General features: G+C 40.3%; 1 protein-coding gene across 3 annotated transcripts in view; it reads left to right on the top strand.

Moving 5' to 3' along the window:
• TRIM4 (tripartite motif containing 4) overlaps positions 1-20,122 on the top strand; it is a 219,293-nt gene that overhangs the window by 72,619 nt on the left and 126,552 nt on the right. Inside the window, exon 6 of one of the 3 annotated variants that reach the window (XM_051847936.2) lies at positions 1,975-2,883. The exons of the other annotated variants lie outside the window; for them this stretch is intronic. Within the exon in view, the coding sequence (XP_051703896.1) occupies positions 1,975-2,006 (32 nt within the window). The 3' untranslated portion in view covers positions 2,007-2,883. Of the gene's footprint in view, positions 1-1,974; positions 2,884-20,122 lie in introns of those variants that run through there. 3 annotated transcript variants of the gene reach the window in all.

The raw sequence follows: 20,122 nt of genomic DNA, 5'->3' as shown, positions 1-20,122 counted from the left end.
TTTTGTGTAAGGTGTAAGGTAGGGGTCTTGCTTCATACTTCTGCATGTGGAAATCTAGTTTTCCTAGCACCATTTATTGAAGAGACTGTCCTTGCTGTAGGAATTGAGTTTCTCTCCTTGACCAAATATAAGTTGGTTTTAGATGTTTGGATTAATTTCTGGTGTTTCTATTTTGTTCTGCTGGACTATCCATCAGTCCTTGTATCAGTACCAGGCTGTTTTGATTATGACTTCCCTGTAGTATGTCTTGAAAGTTGGTATTGTGATGCCTCTGGCTTTGTTTTTGTTGTGTAAGACTGATTTATCTATTAGAGTTCTTCTGTGCCTCCATATGAATTTCAGCATGATTTTTTCTAGATATGAGAAGATGTCTTTGGTATTTTGAGTGGTACTTCATTGAGTCTGCTAATTGCTTTTAGAAGAATGGATATTTTGATGATATTGATTCTTCTAATCCATGAACATGCAAGATTTCCCCATCATTTTCTATCTTTATTTTTCTTTATTGTTTTGCATTCTCATCATAGAGCTCTTTCACTTCCTTTTAAAATTATTTCGAGGTCTTTAATTCTTTTTTTAGCTCTTGTGAATGGGATGGATCTTAGAAGGTCTTTCACAGCCATGGCATTTTCTATGTATACAAAGGCTGTTGATTTCTGTGTATTGACTTACATCCTGCTACTTTACCAAACTCTTCCGTGAGTTCCAGTAGTCTCTTAATGTAGTTTTTCGCATCTCCTATATGTAGAATCAAGTCATCTGCAAGTTGAGAAAATTTGAGTTATTTCTTTTTTTAAAATTTATTTCACAGATAGAGTTAGACAGTGTGAGAGAGAGAGACAGAGAGAAAGGTCTTCCTTCCATTGGTTCACCCCCCAAATGGCCGCAACAGCCGGAGGTACGCCCATCCAAAGCCAGGAGCCAGGTGCATCATCCTGGTCTCCCATGTAGGTGCAGGAGCCCAAGCACTCAGGATATCCTCCACTGCCTTCCCGGGCCATAGCAGAGAGCTGGCCTAGAAGAAGAGCAACTGTGACCAGAATCTGGCGCCCATGTGGGATGCCTCTGCCACAGGTGGAGGATTAACCAAGTGAGCCACAGTAGTGGCCACTCTTTTGAAAGCTAGAGTTAGACAGAGAGAGAGAGAGAGAAAGACAGAGAGAAAGGTCTTCCTTCCTTAGTTCACTGTCCAAATGGCCGCTACAGCTGGAGGAACGCTGATCCGTAGCCAGGAGCCAGGATCTAGGATCTTCTTCCAGGTCTCCGATGTGGGTGCAGGCGCTCAAGCACCTGGCACATCCTCCACTGCCTTCCCAGGCCACAGCAGAGAGCTGTACTGGAAGAGGATCAACCAGGACTAGAATCCGGCACTCATATGGGATGCCAGCACCACAGGTGGAGGAATAAACAAGGGTGCCACAGCGCCAGCACCAGCCCCAGACAATTTGACTTTTTTTTTTTCTCAATTTGTATCCCTTTGATTTCTTTTTCTTACCTGATGGTTCTGGCTAAAACTCCCAGGACTATATTGAATAGCAATAGTGACAGTGGGCATCCCTGTCTGGTACCTGCTCTCATTGGAAATGCTTCCAAGCTTAACCCATTCAATACAAGGCTTGCTGTGGGTTTGTCATAAATTGCCTTGATTGTGTTGAGGAATGTACCTTCTATACCAGTTTGCTTAGAGTTTTTATCATGAAAGGCTGTTGCATTTTGTCAAATGCTTTCTCTGCATCTATTGAGATAATTATATGATTTCTGTTTGACAGTTTGTAATGTGGTGTATCACATTGATTTATTTGTGAATATTGAACCATCCCTGCATACCAGGAATAAATCCCACTTGTTCTGGGTTGATGATCTTTCTAATGCGTTGTTAGATCCTATTGGCTAGAATGTTGTTGAGGATTTTTGCATCTGTGTTCGTCAGGGAAATTGGTCTGTGATACTTTTTCTCTGTTGCATCTTTTTCAGGTTTAGGAATTAAGGTGATGCTGGCTTCATAGAAAGAATTTGTGAAGATTCCCTCCCTTTCAATTGTTTTGAGTAACTTGATAAGAATTGAGGTTAGTTCTTTTTTTTTTTTTTTGGCTTAGAAACATCATTTATTAGCTATGACAGGGAAGAGGAACAGTAACCATTGTGAAATAGGATGAAAACCATCTTCTTATTTAAAGGCTTAAATGTGAATCGTTTAAATATATTCATTAAAAGATAAAGATTGACAAAGTGAGTATAATAACAATATTCGGCTACCTCTTGTCTTTTGGACATTCACTAAATATACTGATTCAGACAAGTTCAAATAAAGCGATAGCAAAAGATATGTTAAAACTAATTGAAAGAAAGCTGGAGGTACTACACTAATTTCAGATAAATGGAATTCAGAACAAGGAAAATTATCAGAGACAAACAGGAAGATTACTTAATGATTAGGCAGCCATTGCTTTAAAACCTAGCAAATTTGTGTATACACCTAAATTCAGAACTGAAAAATATACTTCAAAAACCTACAGAATGAGGGTGGGCATTCTGGCAAAGCAGGGTACTCCACTGCTTGGGACACCTGTATTCCATTTTGGAGTGCTGTTTGGAATTCTAGATGCTCCCCTCTCAATCCATCTCTCTGTCTTTCTGCTGCATGGTTGACCAGGATGGAATTCCTGGCTTAAGCCTGCCCAGCTCCAGGTATTGCAGCCATTTCAAGTGTGAAACAGTGAATGGAAGATCTCTCTCTCTTTCTGTTTCTCTCTCTCTTTCTCTCTCTCTCTCTTGCGCGTGCGCGTCTGCTCTCTCTGTCTCTCCCCACTCCTGCTCTACCCAGACACCCTAACTTTCAAATAAATAAATATTTTTTAAAAATTGACAAAATTTCAAGGAGAGAGAGAAAGTTCCACTATTATATTTGGGAACATCAATCTTCCATTAATTGGCTGTTCAAAAATGCAAAAAACCAGAAGCATAAATTTGGCTTTAATAACCTTATCAATTACTTTGGTCTAATAATATTTACAGAATTCTTTGTCCAACAAGATCAAGCTTCCATGGATGGACCACAGTCTGGACAACAAAATACACCTGAAACTGTGAATGTTCACAAAACACATGAAGAATGTTCCCAGATAATAAATTTTAAGAAACTGTAGCAAGAAGAACAATTGAAGCATGAAAAAGAAAAGGAATGAAAATTGAAGTATAAATGAATAATATTGAAAAATAGGAAAATAATATATGAAAATCAGCAAAACCAAAAGATACTTCAGTGAAATAACAAATTCATAAACCTCTCTCCATGCTCATTAAGAAAAGAGAAAGACAGAAATTACCAGTATCAGAAATCAAAGAGTGGCCATCATTGGAAATGAACATTAATGTTCCATGGAAACTTAAGGATAATAAGGGGCTACTAAAATCACTATGCACAAAAATTTGATAACTTAAATGAACAGAACAATTGCTTGAAACACAAATTGCCAATACTTACACAAAAAGAAATATAATCAGTCAAGGCCCATTTCCTTTAAAAGAATTGAATCAAAGATGCATACTTCTTCCCACCACCACCAAAAAAAAGGAATGAAAATATCAGGCAAGGGTAACTCATAGTTGAATTCTACCATACATTCCAAGTACAAAAAAGGACAACTCTCTACCATTTCCTCTTGAGGTCTGAAGTGTAGATAATAATTTATAACTCAATTGGTGAAATCAGCATTACCTTAATAAAAAACTTGTTAAACTTCTAAGAAAGGAAAACTATAGAAAAACATTTCACATGAACAAAGATGCAAAATAAAAATAGAAAGCAAAATAATAATAGGTAAAATCCAACAATTTTATGTAGTACAAGCAAGTGGTATTTATCCCACGTAAGCAAGGCTGTCAGCATTTTAAAAAATCAATAAATTGGACATACTACACAAACTGCAAAAATGTTAAATGATTACATCAACTTTTGTAGAAGATATTTGGCATAAAAAAACTGAGCAAACAAGGAACAGAAGAGAAATTCCTCATCTAGATAAAGTATATCTACCAAAACCAGCTTTAATAGTGAAATTGGACAGTTTTCCCTTAAGTTGGAGAAAGGGGAAAGTGTCTTTTTCTCACCACTACTTTTCAGTGTTATGGTGGAATTACTAGACAGTGCAGTAACACAAAGAAAGGATACAAAATGCATACATATTGGGAAGGAAGACATAAAACTGCTAGCAAATGTCATTATTGCATGTATAGAAAATTCAAAAGTACATCATAAGTACCCCTGGAACAATGTTAGTGTAGCAAAGTGGCGAATTACATGTACAATTCCATTGTTGTTCCATGTATGGGTAAGAGCTAGGATTTGAAATTTAAAAACAAAATTAAGCATCATTTAAAATTGCATCAGGTTAAGAAGCAAAACCCAATCGGTGTCTTTTAACTGGACAGTTCAGGCCATTAACGTTCAATGTGACTAATGAAAAGTGGTAACTTTGCCCTGCCATTTGCCAAAGATAAGTTCTAATATATGCTTTGAATTCCCTGTGATCTTTTGCTGTGAGGTTTCCTTCCTTTATCTTCTTTCATACTGATGATCGTGTTTCTGTGTTTCTGTGTGTAACACATCTTTAAGCATCTGTTGCAGGGCTGGACGAGTGGCGACAAATTCTTTCAATTTCTGTTTGTTATGAAAAGTCTTTATTTCACCTTCATTCACAAATGATAGCTTTGCAGGATATAATATTCTGGGCTGGCAGTTGTTCTCTCTTAGTACCTGGGCTATATCTCGCCATTCCCTCCTAGCTTGTAGAGTTTCTGATGAGAAGTCAGCAGTGAGTCTGATTGGCGATCCTCTGAGAGTAATCTGACGTTTCTCTCTTGCACATTTTAGGATCTTTTCTTTATGTTTCACTGTGGTGCGTTTGATTACAACGTGTCGTGGTGAGGATCTCTTTTGGTCGTGTTTATTAGGGGTTCTGTGAGCTTCCTGTACTAGGATTTCTCTGTCCTTCTCCAAACCTGGGAAATTTTCTGCTAATATCTCACTAAAAAGGCCTTCTAATCCTTTCTCCCTCTCCATGCCTTCAGGAACTCCTAGAACCCGAATGTTGGGTTTTTTAATAGTATCCTGAAGATTCCCGACAATATGTTTTAGATTTCTAATTTCCTCTTCTTTTCTTTGATCTGACTGTATCCTTTCCTGTTCTCTGTCTTCTAAGTCCGATATTCTCTCTTCTGCTTCACCCATTCTGTTTGTAAGGCTCTCTATTGTGTTTTTCATTTGATCTATTGAATTCTTCACTTCAGTCACTATCACAGTTTCCTGTTGTACTAATTGTTTCGTTTCATTTTGATTTCTCCTTAATATTTCATTTTCACGAGATTTTCTATCTTGTCCATTAAGGCTTTATGTAGTTCAAGAATTTGTTTTTGAGAACTTCTTAATGTTCTTATCAATTTTTTGAGATCTGCTTCTTGCATTTCTTCTATGTCATCATCTTCATAATCTTGAATTGGGGTGTCTTTTTCATTTGAGGGCATCATGGTGACTTCCTTGTTTTTATTACCTCGGTTTTTGTGTTTGTTATTTGGCATATTGGAGATATTTGGTTTCTTCACTGTGGTGCTTTTTCTTGTTATACTATGACTCTAGATTAAGTGGACTATCTGTTTTTGATGGAGCCTTAGGGCTTGAGATGGGTGTGGCCTGAGAGCTCTGTTTGGTGTGCCAAAGGTGACACTCCCAGGTTAGGCATGGTAAATCTCTCTCTCTCTTTCTTTTTTTGATTCAAAAGGGAAGTAATTCTGCACAGCTGAACGAAGTTGGAGGTAGTTAGCAGGCAAATGATATACCCACAGGAGCCAGAGATCGGAAGCTCTTTCCCAAGGACCACACAGGGAATCTGTTCGGCCCTCGGAGTGGGCTCAAATTCTCCTTCAGTCTCCCACTGGGTTGCCAAAGTTACGGAATTGTAGCGTCTCTGGAGAGTACTCAGGTGAATTCCGTGAGTTCTCTCCCCCACCGTCTCTTTTTTCACAGTCTCAGTTCAGTAGCACCACAAATTTACTAGGTCCTAATCTCCTGTTAATTCTCCCCACCCAGAGTCAGGTTTTTCTGCTAGGCTCAGGGCCGGTGCAGACCTGAGGTCGCTCTGCTTATGACGTATGTCCAAGATGGCGCCTGCTCTTTGTCTTGCTCGCTCTTGAGAGGTGAGCGGAGAGAGAGAAACCCGTGTCCGTACCAGTCACCTTTTTTTTCCTCTCTCTCTTCCAGTTAGCCTGGTGAACTTTTTCCCCCCAGGGGTCGTTCCCTCTAGTCTCCTCTCTCTGCTTGCCTGCTGGTGTCTCGGGCTATTGAGGTTCAGCTCACCTCGCGTTCCAGCGCTGGTGTGTTGAGTCTGCCACTGGTGTCCCGAACTGTGGGCTCCCACGCTCTCCACGCAGGTCCGCTGTGAATCACGCGTTCCGGAAGAGTTTCTTCTGCTGTTTCCTCCCCTATTCTTCCTTGAACCTGCAGTATCTCCACTTTTATTAAACTATCTCTCCCCGGACTATCAGTGTGCTCCCTTCCTATTCCGCCATCTTGCCTCTCGAGGTTAGTTCTTTAAATGCGTGGTAGAATGCAGCAGTGAACCTTTCTGGTCCCGGGTTCTCTTTGTTTGAAAGGTCTTTATTACTGATTCAATTTTCATCTTTTTTTTTATCTTTTATTTAATGAATATAAATTTCCAAAGTACGACTCATGGGTTACAATGGCTTCCCCCCCCATACCGTCCCTCCCACCCACAACCCTCCCCTTTCCCACTCCCTCTCCCCTTCCATTCACTGCTGAGAAGAATATGTGTTTTTTAAGTGTAGGATGAAAAGTTCTGTAGATATCTGCTAGGTCCATTTGGTCTATAGTGTCAATTAAATCTGCTGTTTCCTTGTTGATTTTCTGTCTGGTTGATCTGTCCATTGCTGAAAGTGGAGTATTGAAGTCCCCCAATATTACTGTATTGGAGTCTAAGTCTCCCCTTTAAGTCCCTTAACATAGCTTTTAAATCACCAGGTGCCTTGTAATTAGTTAACTATTTTAGAATAATTACATCTTCCTGTTGAATTGGTCCCTTAATCATTATATAGTGCCCTTCTTTGTCTCTTTTAAGAAATTTTGTGTATATACTCTATTTGTCTGATATTAAGATGGCTATACCAGCTCTTTTTGTTTTCTGTTGGCATGGAATATCCTTTTCATTCCTTTCACTTTCAGTCTTTGTGCATCTTAGTTGGTAAAATGTGTTATTTATATACTGCAAATAGAACAGCTTTGTATTTAATGCATTCAGCCAGTCTGTGCCTTTTAACTTGGAAGTTGAGACCATTTACATCCAATGTTAGTGTTGATAAGTAATGTCTTTGCCCTGCCATTTTACCAAAGATATTCCTAATTTATACTTTGATCTTTTACTTAGGTATTTTCTTCCTTTGTCTTCTTTCATATTGATCACCATGTTTCTGTGTGTAACACATTGTTAAGCATCTTTTGCAAGGCTGGACAACTGGTGACAAATTCTTTCAATTTCTCTTAGTAATGGAAGGTCTTTATTTCACCTTCATTCAGAAATGAGAGCTTTGCAGGGTATAATATTCTGGGATGACAGTTTTTAATCTCTTAGGACTTGGGCTATATCACACCATTCTCTCCTAACCTTCAGGGTTTGTAATGAGAAGCCTGCTGTGAATCTAATTAGAGATCCTTGAAAGTAACCTGGCATTTCTCTCAGCAGTATTTTAGAATCTGTTTTTTTTTAACTTTTATTTAATATAAATTTCCAAAGTACAACTTTTGGATTATAGTGGCCCCCCCAAAAAAAATCCCTCCCATCTGCAACCATCCCATCTCCCAACCCCTCTCCCATCCCATTCACATCAAGGTTCATTTTCTATTATCTTTATATTCAGAAGATCAATTTAGTATATACTAAGTAAAGATTTCAACAGTTTGCACCAACACAGAAACACAAAGTTTAAAGTACTGTTTGAGTACTAGTCATACCGTTAATTCACATAGTATAACACATTAAGGACAGAGATCCTACCTGGGGAGTAAGTGCACAATGACTTCTGCTGTTGATTTAACAATTGACACTCTTATGTATGACGTCTTTACGTTTCACTATGCTGAAGTTTGATTACAACGTGTCGTGGTAAGGATATTTCCTGGTCATGTCTATTGGGAATTCAGTGTGCTTCCTGTACTTGGACAACCCTTTCTTTCTCCAAACTTGGGAAGATTTATGCTATTATTTCAGTAAAAGAGCCTTCTATTACTTTCTGGGACTCATAGAACCTGTATGTGGACATTTAAAAAATTCATGAGAACAGTAAAGAATGTATAAAATGAACAGCGGATATAACTTAGGGTATAAAAATAAAGTCTGGTGCTCTCTCATCAGAGCCAAGCCCTCAGCCTTGCTGTGAGCATGTCTCCCATTCCTCTCCACGCTGATGCTTCTCAGACCTTTGGAAACCCCGGAACTTCTGGAGCTGGTGCCCATGTGTGATGCCTCTGCCACAGGTGGAGGATTAACCAAGTGAGCCACAGTAGCGGCCACTCTTTTTTTTGACAGCTAGAGTTAGACACAGAGAGAGACAGACAGAGAGAGAGAGAGGGAGACAGACAGAGAGAGAGAGAGGGAGACAGAGAGAAAGGTCTTCCTTCTGTTGGTTCACCCCCCAAATATCCGCTACAGCTGGAGGTATGCTGATCCATAATAGGAGCCAGGATCTAGGATCTTCTTCCAGGTCTCCGATGTGGGTGCAGGCGCTCAAGCACTTGGCACATCCTCCACTGCCTTCCTGGGCCACAGCAGAGAGCAAGAAAAAGAAATTAAAGGGATGCAAATTGGGAAGGAAGAAGTCAAACCATCCCTCTTTGCAGATGATATGATTCTTTACTTAGGGGATCCAAAGAACTCTACTAAGAGATTATTGGAACTCATAGAAGAGTTTGGCAAAGTAGCAGGATTTAAAATCAATGCACAAAAATCAACAGCCTTTGTTTACACAGGCAATTCCATGGCTGAGAAAGAACTTCTATTTGTTTTATTTAAAGTCATAGTTACACAAAGAGAGGAGAGGCGGAGAGAGAAAGAGAGAGAGAGAGAGAGAGAGAGAGAGAGAATCTTCCATCTGATGGTTTCTCTGCAATTGGCTGCAATGGCTAGAGCTGCGCTGACCTGAAGTCAGGAACCAGGAGCTTCTTCCAGGTCTCCCACGCAGTTGCAGGGGCCCAAGAATGTGGGTCATCTTTACTGCTTTCCCAGGCCATAGCAGAGAGCTGGATGGAAGTGGAGCTTCTGGGTCTCAAAACAGCACCCATATGGGATGCTGGCACAGTTTTTTTTTTAAATTTATTTGACAGGTAAAGTTATACACAGTGAGAGAGAGAGAGACAGAGAGAAAGGTCTTCCTTCCGTTGGTTCACTCCCCAAATGGCCGCCACGGCCAGCACTGTGTCGATCTGAAGCCAGGAGCCAGGTGCTACTCCCTGCTCTGCCATGTGGGTGCAGAGGCCCAAGCACTTGGGCCATCCTCCACTGCTTTCCCGGGCCACAGCAGAGAGCTAGACTGGAAGAGGAGCAACCGGGACTAGAACCTGTGCCCATAAGGGATGCCGGCACAGCAGTTGGAGGATTAACCAAGTGAGCTACAACGCCGGCTCCTGTAGATACAATTCTAAGAACATAATGAAATTCTCTTCCCTCCCACACCCTCCCCCCTCTTTTTTTTTTTTAGTTTCAGAGATAGCGTGTTTTAAAATTACATTACAGAAAAAAGACTTAATACTTCACAAATAAGAGATTTAAGAAGTAAAAACCAAAAAGACCTTAGTTTAGTTTGGAGTATAGACAATTAGCATAAACAATAATTGAATGGGAAAAATCCATTCCACCCATATATAGTAAATTGTAAAATAAACACAGATAATTAAAACTATAGTAGTATATCTTTCTTTTTTTAAAGATTTATTTATTTATTTGAAAGACAGAGTTACAGAGAGAGGTTGAGACAGAGAAAGAGGTCTTCCATCCGCTGGTTCACTCCCCAGATATCTGCAATGGCCGGAGCTATGCCGATATGAGCCAGGAGCCAGGAGCTTCTTCCGGGCCTCCCACATCAGTTCAGGGGCCCAAGGGCTTGGGCCATCTTCTGCTTTCCCAGGCCATAGCAGAGAGTCGGATTGGAAGAGGAGCAGGCAGGACTCGAACCAGAGCTCTTATGGGATTCTGGCACTTCCAGCCAGGGCTTTATACTGCTGTGCCACGGCACTTGCCCCAGTATATCATTCTTAACCATTGGTTTGACAAAGTTATAAAACAAAGTTTTACAAAACTATATTTGGAGCAATATTGATACAAATATTTCTTTTCACTCTTGTTTGTTTTTAAAATTTTAGCTCACATATAAGGGAGAACATGTGATAATTATCTTTCTGCATCTGACTTATTTCACTCAACATAATAGCCTCCAGTTGTGTCCATTTTGCTGCAAATGGTAGAATTTCATTCTTGTTTTTATAGCTGAATAATATTCCATTGTGTGTGTGTGTGTGTATGTGTGTGTGTGTGTGTATATGCACATTTTTTTGATCCATTCTTCTGCTGAGGGACACCTTGATTGGCTCCACATTTTGCCTGTTCTGAACAGTGCTGCTATAAACATGGTGGTGCAAGTATCTCTTTGATACATTGTGTTGAAGTCTTTTGGGTGTATACCCAGTAGTGGCATTGCTGGATCATATAGAAAGTCTATTTCTAGTTTTTAAAGAAATCTCTATACTGTTTTCCATAGTGGCTGCACTAATTTATGGTCCCACCAACAGTGCATAAGAGTTCTCCCTTCTCCATCTCTCGCCAGCATTTGTTACTCTCTGTGTTTAGAATTTTAGCCATTCTGACAGAGGTGAGGTGATATCACATTGTGGTTTTGATTTGCATTTCCCTAGTGGCTACTGATGTTGAGATTTTTTCATATCTTTGGTGTGTTGTGGGGTGCACAGATTAAAAAGCAGTGAAATATTTATTAGCCAGCTGGTGACTGCCTTCTCACAGAGCAAGTCTGGAGAAAGCAGCCCCGAGTTGAAGTGGCAGGGGGTTTTTAAAGGCAAAACCTACTTTTTATCAGTCATTTAATTACACACGTGGCCTTGTACAAGCTGAAAGCTGGCATACAGAAGTGAGAACGATTAGCCAATCAGCCAGTTTCCTTTTAACTTTTTGAAAAATTTAACAATTCGATTATTAAATTGTTCCCTGTCAGGGTCAGGCATGGGATCATTGACCTTGGCACAACCTATGTTGTCCTGTGGCTGCAGCCAGAAGAAGACAGGAGAAACCACAGTCTGCTGGCCTTGACCATTATCAAGGAAGCAGAGGTACAGAAGCCAGAAATAGGCCAGTTACAAACCAACATTTATTTTTATGAAGAACAGTTCCTGCTTTTGAAACAACCAAGCAAAATAATCTATAGTCTATAACCATTCTGACCTGCTATACCTTGTAGACAATTTGAACTTTTGAGTCTCCTGTCACAGTGGCCATTTGTGTTTCTTCTTTTGAGAACTGTCTTTTGAGGTCCTTTGCCCAATTTTTTTTGACAGCCAGAGTGAACAGTGAGAGAGAGAGACAGAGAGAAAGGTCTTGCTTTGCCGTTGGTTCACCCTCCAATGGCTGCCACGGCCAGTGCGCTGTGGCCGGCGCACCGCGCCTATCCAAAAGCAGGAGCCAGGTGCTTCTCCTGGTCTCCCATGGGGTGCAGGGCCCAAGCACTTCGGCCATCCTCCACTGCCTTCCCGGGCCACAGTAGAGAGCTGGACAGGAAGAGGAGCAACCGGGACAGAATTTGGCGTCCCGACCGGGACTAGAACCCAGTGTGCTGGCGCCACAAGGTGGAGGATTAGCCTATTGAGCCACGGTGCCGGCCGCCCATTTTTTAAACTGGATTTTTTTCTGTTGTTTTGTTGTTAAAGATTTATTTACTTATTTGAAAGGCAGAGTTAAAGAGAGAGAGAGAGAGAGAGAGAGAAAGAGAGGAGATACAGATCTTCCATCCACTGCTTCACTCCCCAAATGGTTTCAACAGTGTGTGTGTGTGTCTGTTTGTCTGTCTCTGTGTGTATTATATCTTGTTATTTATGTGTTATATTTATTTACACACACATACATTCAGCTTTGCTGGTACAATTTGTTGAAGAGTTTATCCTTACTCCACTGTATGGTCTCAGCACTTTTGTCAAAAATCAGTTGGTTGTATATTTGTGTATTGATTTCTGGGCATTCTGTTCTGCTCTATTGATCTATGTATCAGTTTTTTTGTCTATATCATGCTATTTTGATTACTAAAGCTTTTTAATATGCTTTGAGATCAGGTATTGTGGTATTTCCAGCTTTTTGTTTGTTTGTTTTTCTTATGTTTTTTGTTCAGGATCACTTTGGCAATTCGGGATCTTTTGTGATTCCATATGAATTTCATGTTTGTTTTTTCTAACTCTAAAGAATGCCATTGGTTATATTTTGATAGGAATTGCATTGTATCTATAAATTACTCTGGGTAGTCTATACGTTTTGATGATATTGATTACTTCAATACATGAGCAAGGAATATGTTTTCATTTTTTGTGTATTTTATGATTTCTTTCATCAATGTTTGATTAATTTTCATTGTAGAGATCTTTGACTTCCTTGGTTAAATTTATTCCTAATTTTTTTATTATTGTGAATGGGATTTCTCTTTTTGTGAGTTCATCATTAGCATACCAAACAGCTGTTGTTTTTTGCATGTTTGTTTTGTAACCTGCAACTTTGCTGAATTGGTTTATCAATTCTGACAGCTTTGTGATGGATTTAGGTTTTTCTGTGTACAAGGTCATGTCATCTGCAAACATGGATAATTTGACTTCTGCTTTCCCAGTTTTGATGCCCTTTCTTTCTTCTCCCTAATCGCCCTTGCTAAAACATCAGTACTATATTGAATAAGAGTGGCAAAAGTGGACCTGCTTGTCTTGTTCCAGATCTGAGGGGAAGTGCTTTCAGGTTTCCCTTTTTTTTTGACAGACAGTGGACAGTGAGAGAGAGACAGAGAGAAAGGTCTTCCTTTGCCGTTGGTTCACCCTCCAATGGCGACTGCGGCCAGCGCGCTGCGGCTAGCGCACCGCGCTGATCCGATGCCAGGAGCCAGGTACTTATCTTGGTCTCCCATGGGGTGCAGGGCCCAAGCACTTGGGCCATCCTCCACTGCACTCCCTGGCCAGAGCAGAGAGCTGGCCTGGAAGAGGGGCAACCGGGACAGAATCTGGCGCCTTGACCGGGACTAGAACCCGGTGTGCCGGTGCCGCAAGGCGGAGGATTAGCCTAGTGAGCCGCGGCGCCGGCTTTAGGTTTCCTTATATTAGCAGTTGATCTGTGATATGTAACCTTTATAATTTTGACGAGTGGTCCTTCTGTACCTAATTTGTGAAGGGTTATTGAATCTTAACAGATGCTTTCTCTGCATCTCTTGGTTTTTGTTCTTCATTCTATTGATGTGATTTATGACATTTATTGATTGTGAACATTGAACCACCTTTGCATTTCTGGGATAAATCTCACATGATCGTCAAGTGTGATTTTTTTATGTGTTTTTGGATTTGATTTGCTAGTATGTTGTTGAGAATCTTTGTATCTGTGTTCATTAAGGATGCAGGTCTGTAGTTTTCTTCTTGTGTGTTTGTTTGGTTTTGGTATCAAAGTAATGCTGGGGGCCGGCACTGTGGCATAGCAGGTAAAGCTGCTTCCAGTAGTGCTGGCATCCCATATGGACGCCAGTTCGAGTCCCAGCTGCTCCACTTCTGATCCAGCTCTCTGCTATGACCTGGGAGCAGTAGAAGATGGCCCAAATGGTTGGGCCCCTGCCCCTGAGTGGGAGACCTGGAGGAAGCTCCTGGCTCCTGGCTTCGGATCATTGCAGCTGCGGCCGTGGCGGCCATTTGGGGAGTGAACCAGCAGATGGAAGACTTCTCTCTCTTTGCCTCTGCCTCTGGGTCTCTATAACTCTTTCTTTCAAATAAATAAATAAATCTTAAAAAAAAGAAAAAATAATGCTGGACTCATAAAAAGAGTTTGGAAGAATTTCATTCTTTTCAATATTTTGGAATAGTTTGAAGAGTATCCCCTGAATGTCTTGCAGAATTTAGTAGGCAAACCATCAGATCCTGTACTTTTCCTTGATGGAAGAATTTCGATTCCTGCTCCAATCTCATTGCTTGTTATGGGTCTGTTTGGGTTGTCTATATCTTCTTGATTTATTATTGGTAGGTTCTATGAATCTGGGAATTTATCAATTTCTTTGAGGTTTTCCAATTCATTAGCAAATAGTTCTTTATAGCAGTTGCTTATGAATCCTTTGCATTTCATAAAACTGGTGTCAGTTATAATGTCTTCTTTTTCATTTTAATTTTATTTATTTGATTTTTTTTCTCTTTGTTAATATAACTGGATGTTTATCTATTTGGTTTATCTTTTCTAAAAACTAATTTTTTGTTTTGTTGATCTACCTATCTATCTATCTATATATATTAGTTCCAGTTTCCTTTATTTCTGCTTTGATCCTTATCATTTCTTGCCTCCTGATGATTTCAGGTTTAGTATGTTCTTGTTTTTCTATGTCTTCAAGATTTATGATTAGATATTTAATTTGAGACATTTCTCTTTTTAAATTGTAAATACTTAATGCTAAAGAATTCCCTTTATTACTACATTTGCTGTATCCCACAGGTTTTCATATGTTGTGTTTTCATTTATTTCAAGAAAGTTTTTCTTTTTAATTTCTTCCATGACCCATGATCATTGAGTAGCATGTTATTTGATTTCCAGGTATTCATGAGTGTTTTATTGTTCTTCTTGTTGTTTTCTAGTTTTATTTGTTCATGGTCTGAGATGATAATGGTATGACTTCTATCTTTTAAAAAAAGCTTTACTTATTTGAAAGTCAGAATTAGAGAGAGAAGAGAGAGCAGAGACAATTGAGAGGTAGAGTCAGTGAGAGAGAGAGAGAAAGAGAGAGAAAGAGAGAGAAAGAGAGAGAGAGAGAAAGAGAGAGAAAGAGAGAGAGAGAGAGAGAGAGAGAGGTCTTCCATCCGCTAGTTCACTCCTCAAATGACTGCAATGGCCAGAGCTGATCTGATCTGAAGCCCGAAGCTGAGAGCTTTTTCCAGGTCTCCCACACGGGCTTAGGGGCCCAAGGACTTGGGCCATCTTCTACTGATTTCCCAGGTGATAAAAGAGAGCTGGATCAGAAGTGGAGCAGCCAGGACTTGTACTGGCTCCCATATGGGATGCTGGCGCTGCAGGCTGCAGTTTTAACCCACTGCACCACAGCGCCGGACCCAAAGTGTTTTCATATTATTTACTTTTAATGCAGATGACCTTCATACTTTCTTGTAAGGCTGGTCTGGTGGTGGTGACTTCTTTCATTTTTGCTTATTTGGAAAATACTTAATCTCTCTTTCATTTTCAAAGGATAGTTTTGATGGATACAGTATTCTTGGTTGGAAGTATTTTTTCTTTTTGAGACCTGGACTTATCATCCTACTCTCTTCTGGCCTGTGGGTTTCCACTGAGAGCTCTGATGTTAATCTACTTGGTTTTACTTTAGATGTAACTTGACACTTTTATCTTACTGTCTTTAGGATTCTCTTCTTGTCTTTAACTTCTGACAAGTTGACAACACTATGCCTTGGAGCCGACATTTTTAGATGAGTCTGCTTGAGATTTTTTGAGCTTCTTGAATCTAGATGTCCTCTTTCAAGACATGGGAGATTTTCACTTATTATCTCATTTAGCAGGTTCTCAATGCCTTTTTCCTTTCTTTTCTTTCAGGAATGCCTATAATACAAAAATTTGATCATTTGATGGTTTCCTTTATTTCATACAGATTTTGTTTATTTTTCATTTTTTCCTCTTGATTTTTGTTTAATTGGGCTATTTCTTTTTTTTCCTTCCTTTTTTAACAACTGTTATATTTCCAATTTTAAACCACAGGAATTATATAACCAATTATGTTTTTCTTTTTGTCTTATATACTTCTTAATAGAAATTATTTTGCTACTTCACATTTGCCTTTATTTTGTAATATTTCATTTTGAAAACATGTCGGACATAATTTATGTGAGTTAAGTCTTCAGTGAGCTCATCTTTTATGTCCTCATAAAATAAGCTACACATAAAATCACTATGAAAGTAATGCGTGCCTAAAAACTCACATCTTACTACACATAATTGGATTCAAATGGATAGTTAAAACAAACAAAAAAAAGGTCCATGCTAATGGTGAATCTAAACTGAAAACTGGCAAAGGAATATACTGTGGTCAAAAATACATGAAATCTTTTCAACTATTTTGATGCCAAAATCAGTTCTGACAGAGCAAAATGTTCTGTAAATTTTAACAGTAACAGTAATTTTAGGCACTGGTGATAACTAAAAATACATATTACGAACAGCCAGCCTCTCTTCTCCAAATCAATTTTTTTTTTTAGAGAGCCTTTCAATATTACTGTGGTGGAGAAGGCCATGCCAAGATGGCTGCTGGAAATGGAAACTGCCTGGCAACAGGCTGTTATTGGATGGCTTTGGAAACCATACGATAACGGAGCCTGCCTGGCAACAGGCTCTTATTGGATGGCTTTGGAAACCGCATGGCAATGGAGTCTTCCTGGCAACAGGCTGTGATTGGATGATAAAAAAAATTGCCTGGCAACAGACTGTGATTGGTTAGGGCATAGACCGCCCCTTCACCAGACTGACTCCCTTGGCTATTTAAGCTGCTGTACCAACTGAAATAAATGAGTCTGCAGGCTGCTCACCTCTGGCCTACTTTCACCTGGCTCCTGGAGTCTGTATGGTGACTCTGTGCCTCTTGCCCCCACCACGCTTCTCCTCTCAGAACAAATTCACCTCAACATATTATGTCTCAAACCAAAATTGTTTTTGCAATAAGAACCCTAGTATTCTTGATTTTGAAAATAAAAATATATAAATGTCACTCTTTTCCACACTTCCAGTATTTATCACTGAAAGTGAGTAACAGGAAGGAGGGAGGGAAGGAGGAAGGAAAGTATTATATTCTTGGAATTGTATCTAGGAACTACATGGAATCTGTTCTCTTTGTATTAACATTAGAACTGAGGAAAAAAATAAAGTTTTATAAATAAAAAATAAAGTGAATAACAATGCCTCTACAAAAGCAGAAACCAATTAATTTAAGCAATCATTTTTAAGTCCCACTGTTTTAAAAGATGTATTTATTTATCCATTTGAAAGGCAGAGTTTTAGAAAGAGAGAGACAAAGAGAGATCTTCCATCCACTGGTTCACTCCCCAAACGGCCGCAATGAAGCCAGAGCCAGGAGCTTCATCTGAGTATCCCTCATGGGTACTTGGGACATCCTGCACTGCTTTTCCCAGACCATCAGCAGGGAGCTGAATTGGAAATGGAGTAGATGGGACTCGAACTGGCACCCACATAGGATGCCAGGTTTATAGGCAAGGCTTTACTCACTACACTGGCCCTCCATTTTGTTTTGTAAGTAAAGACATGAAAACAATTGATATGCTTATTGATGTTTCAGCTGGAATTAGAATGCAGATCTATTAACTCCTATGTTCTTTCTACCACATCATACTGTAATTTCATCACTAGTTGCAAACATTTTAATAAGAACATTATTAACAAGTAAAAGAAAATAGAAAAAAACTAATCAATGAAATGAAGAAAAATCTATTTGGGTTAAAATTTAAGCTAGTAGAACTATTTGAAAATATTCCAAATCACTCCAAACTTAATAAATAACATGAATAAAGATACTTAAAAGAAGGCAGGCATTTAGCCTATCGTTGAGGATGATAGGCTTACATCCCATATCAGAGTACCTGGTTTGATAATCTGGCTCTGGTTTCCTACTAATGCAGACTATGGGAAGCAGCAGTGATGGCTAAATTAATTGTGTAAATGCCACCCACGTGGGAAATAGGGATTGCATTGTGGGCTCCTGGTTTTGCCCAACCCAGTCCTGGTCATTGCAGGCAGTTGGGTGGGAACCCAGTAGATGGGAACAGGTTATCTGTCTCCTCCTGCCTCTCAAATGAATGTTTCTAAGCACATAAAAGGTTCAGGAAGGGGTCGGTGCTGTGGTGCAGAAGGTTAAAGCCCCGGCCTACAGTGCCAGCATTCCATCAGTGTGCCAGTTCAAGTCCTGGCTGCTCCACTTCCAATCCAGCCCCCCAAGAATGTACCCGGGAAAGCAGCAGAAGATGACCCAAGTCCTTCGGCCCCTGCAATGATTGGGCTATTTCAAAATTCTTGTCCTTGAAATAAGAAATTTTTTCTTCACTTGGTCTATTTTTGCATTAAAGCCATCAATCATATTTTTAATTTCACTGAAGATTTCATCTCCAAAATTTCTTTTTTTTTTTTTTTGACAGAGTGGATAGTGAGAGAGACAGACAGAAAGAAGGTCTTCCTTTGCCGTTGGTTCACCCTCCAATGGCCGCCGCAGCCTGCACACTGCGGCCGGTGCACCGCGCTGATCCAATGGCAGGGGCCAGGTACTTATCCTGGTCTCCCATGGGGCGCGGGGCCCAAGCACTTGGGCCATCCTCCACTGCACTCTCTGGCCACAGCAGAGAACTGGCCTGGAAGAGGGGCAACCAGGACAGAATCCGGCACCCCAACCGGGACTAGAACCCGGTGTGCTGGTGCCGCAAGGTGGAGGATTAGCCTAGTGAGCCGTGGCGCTGGCCCCTCCAAAATTTCTATTTGGGTCTTCTCAATGACTTGTATCACCTTAGTAATTTTTTCATTCATGTTACTCATTGATTTCCTTTTCTCTTCAATCTGCATACTGTATTCCCTTGCATATCATTGAGTTTCCTCACCATCATTATTTTGAATTCTTTATCTGTCATTTCATATGTTTTCTTTCAGTTCAGGATCTGATTCTGGAAGAGTATTGGGCTCTTCAGAGGTTTCATGCTACCTTGCTTCTTCATGTCTGCTGTATCTACGCTGACGTCTGCCCATCTGGCGTATTTGTCCCTTCTTCTTTATAGGATAGTTTTACTGTAAAGGAGTTTATGGTTTAGCTGGAATGCAGGGTATCACTTGGCCTGTGCTTTGGCTTTGGTTCTGGGTGATCCCCAGAGTGTAGTCTCTGAGTGATTTGTTTTGTCTTGATCATTGTCAGCTGTGTGTATAAGTGACACAGTGGACTAGTCTGCTGCAGTTTGTAGGGATAAAACTGGTTTGAGATGAATAAGGGTTTCCTTTGGTGCGTGCCTATGGTCCAGAGAGAGTTCAGTTGCAGTCTCCTTGTGAATGTGGTAGTCAGGGCACATGTTCAGGACCTAGCACCGTTTTGGTGGTGTATACCAGGTTCACATTTGGCTGGTGGTGAAAACATGAATCAATCCCACCAGTTCTCTTTCTGATGACAGTTTAGGTGTAGAGGCTCCAATAGTGAGCAGTGACCTGTGGATGGAAGACTTTGGTTGATATCTGGTGCTGAATCTCATTGCAGTGGGTTCAGAACTGAGCTCCAACTCACAATCCTTTGCTTACCTCCCTGGCCTATTCCTGAGCAACTGGAGTGTCGCTCTGCTGTCTGCCTCTGTTTGGGAATGGGGTGGTAGAGGAAGCCCTTTGGTTTCCTGCTAAAAGGGTCCAGGTTCTCAGTACTGGCCTGGAGGAAGGGGCCCTGGGGCCCACTTGGGCCTTGTGTTTCACTCTGGCAGGTGTGGTACTGTGTTTCATGTCAAGGTCTGGATTTATTCCCTTCATCTTCTACTAAAGAGAAGCCTGTCTCTCCATGCTACATCACTTATGCCTGGGAAAGGGGTGCTATGTCAACTCCCTCATGGTTTCTTCATTATATCTTTTCTCCTTGCTGTATTAATACCATGTACTGTATTCTCTCTCCTGGATTCCCTCGTGCTTGTGAGAGTTGTTTGGTATGTGAAAAGCTGTCCATGTTGGTGTGTCTGTGGGGAGATAACCACTGGAGTCTTACTAGGTGACAGCTTATTCTTCCCTTCAGATGCTGCATAAAGAAATTTCTCTATGAC

This window comes from Oryctolagus cuniculus, chromosome 19, assembly GCF_964237555.1.
Source record: "Oryctolagus cuniculus chromosome 19, mOryCun1.1, whole genome shotgun sequence".
NCBI lineage: Eukaryota > Metazoa > Chordata > Mammalia > Lagomorpha > Leporidae > Oryctolagus > Oryctolagus cuniculus.
This window is presented reverse-complemented; position numbering and strand designations above follow the sequence as displayed.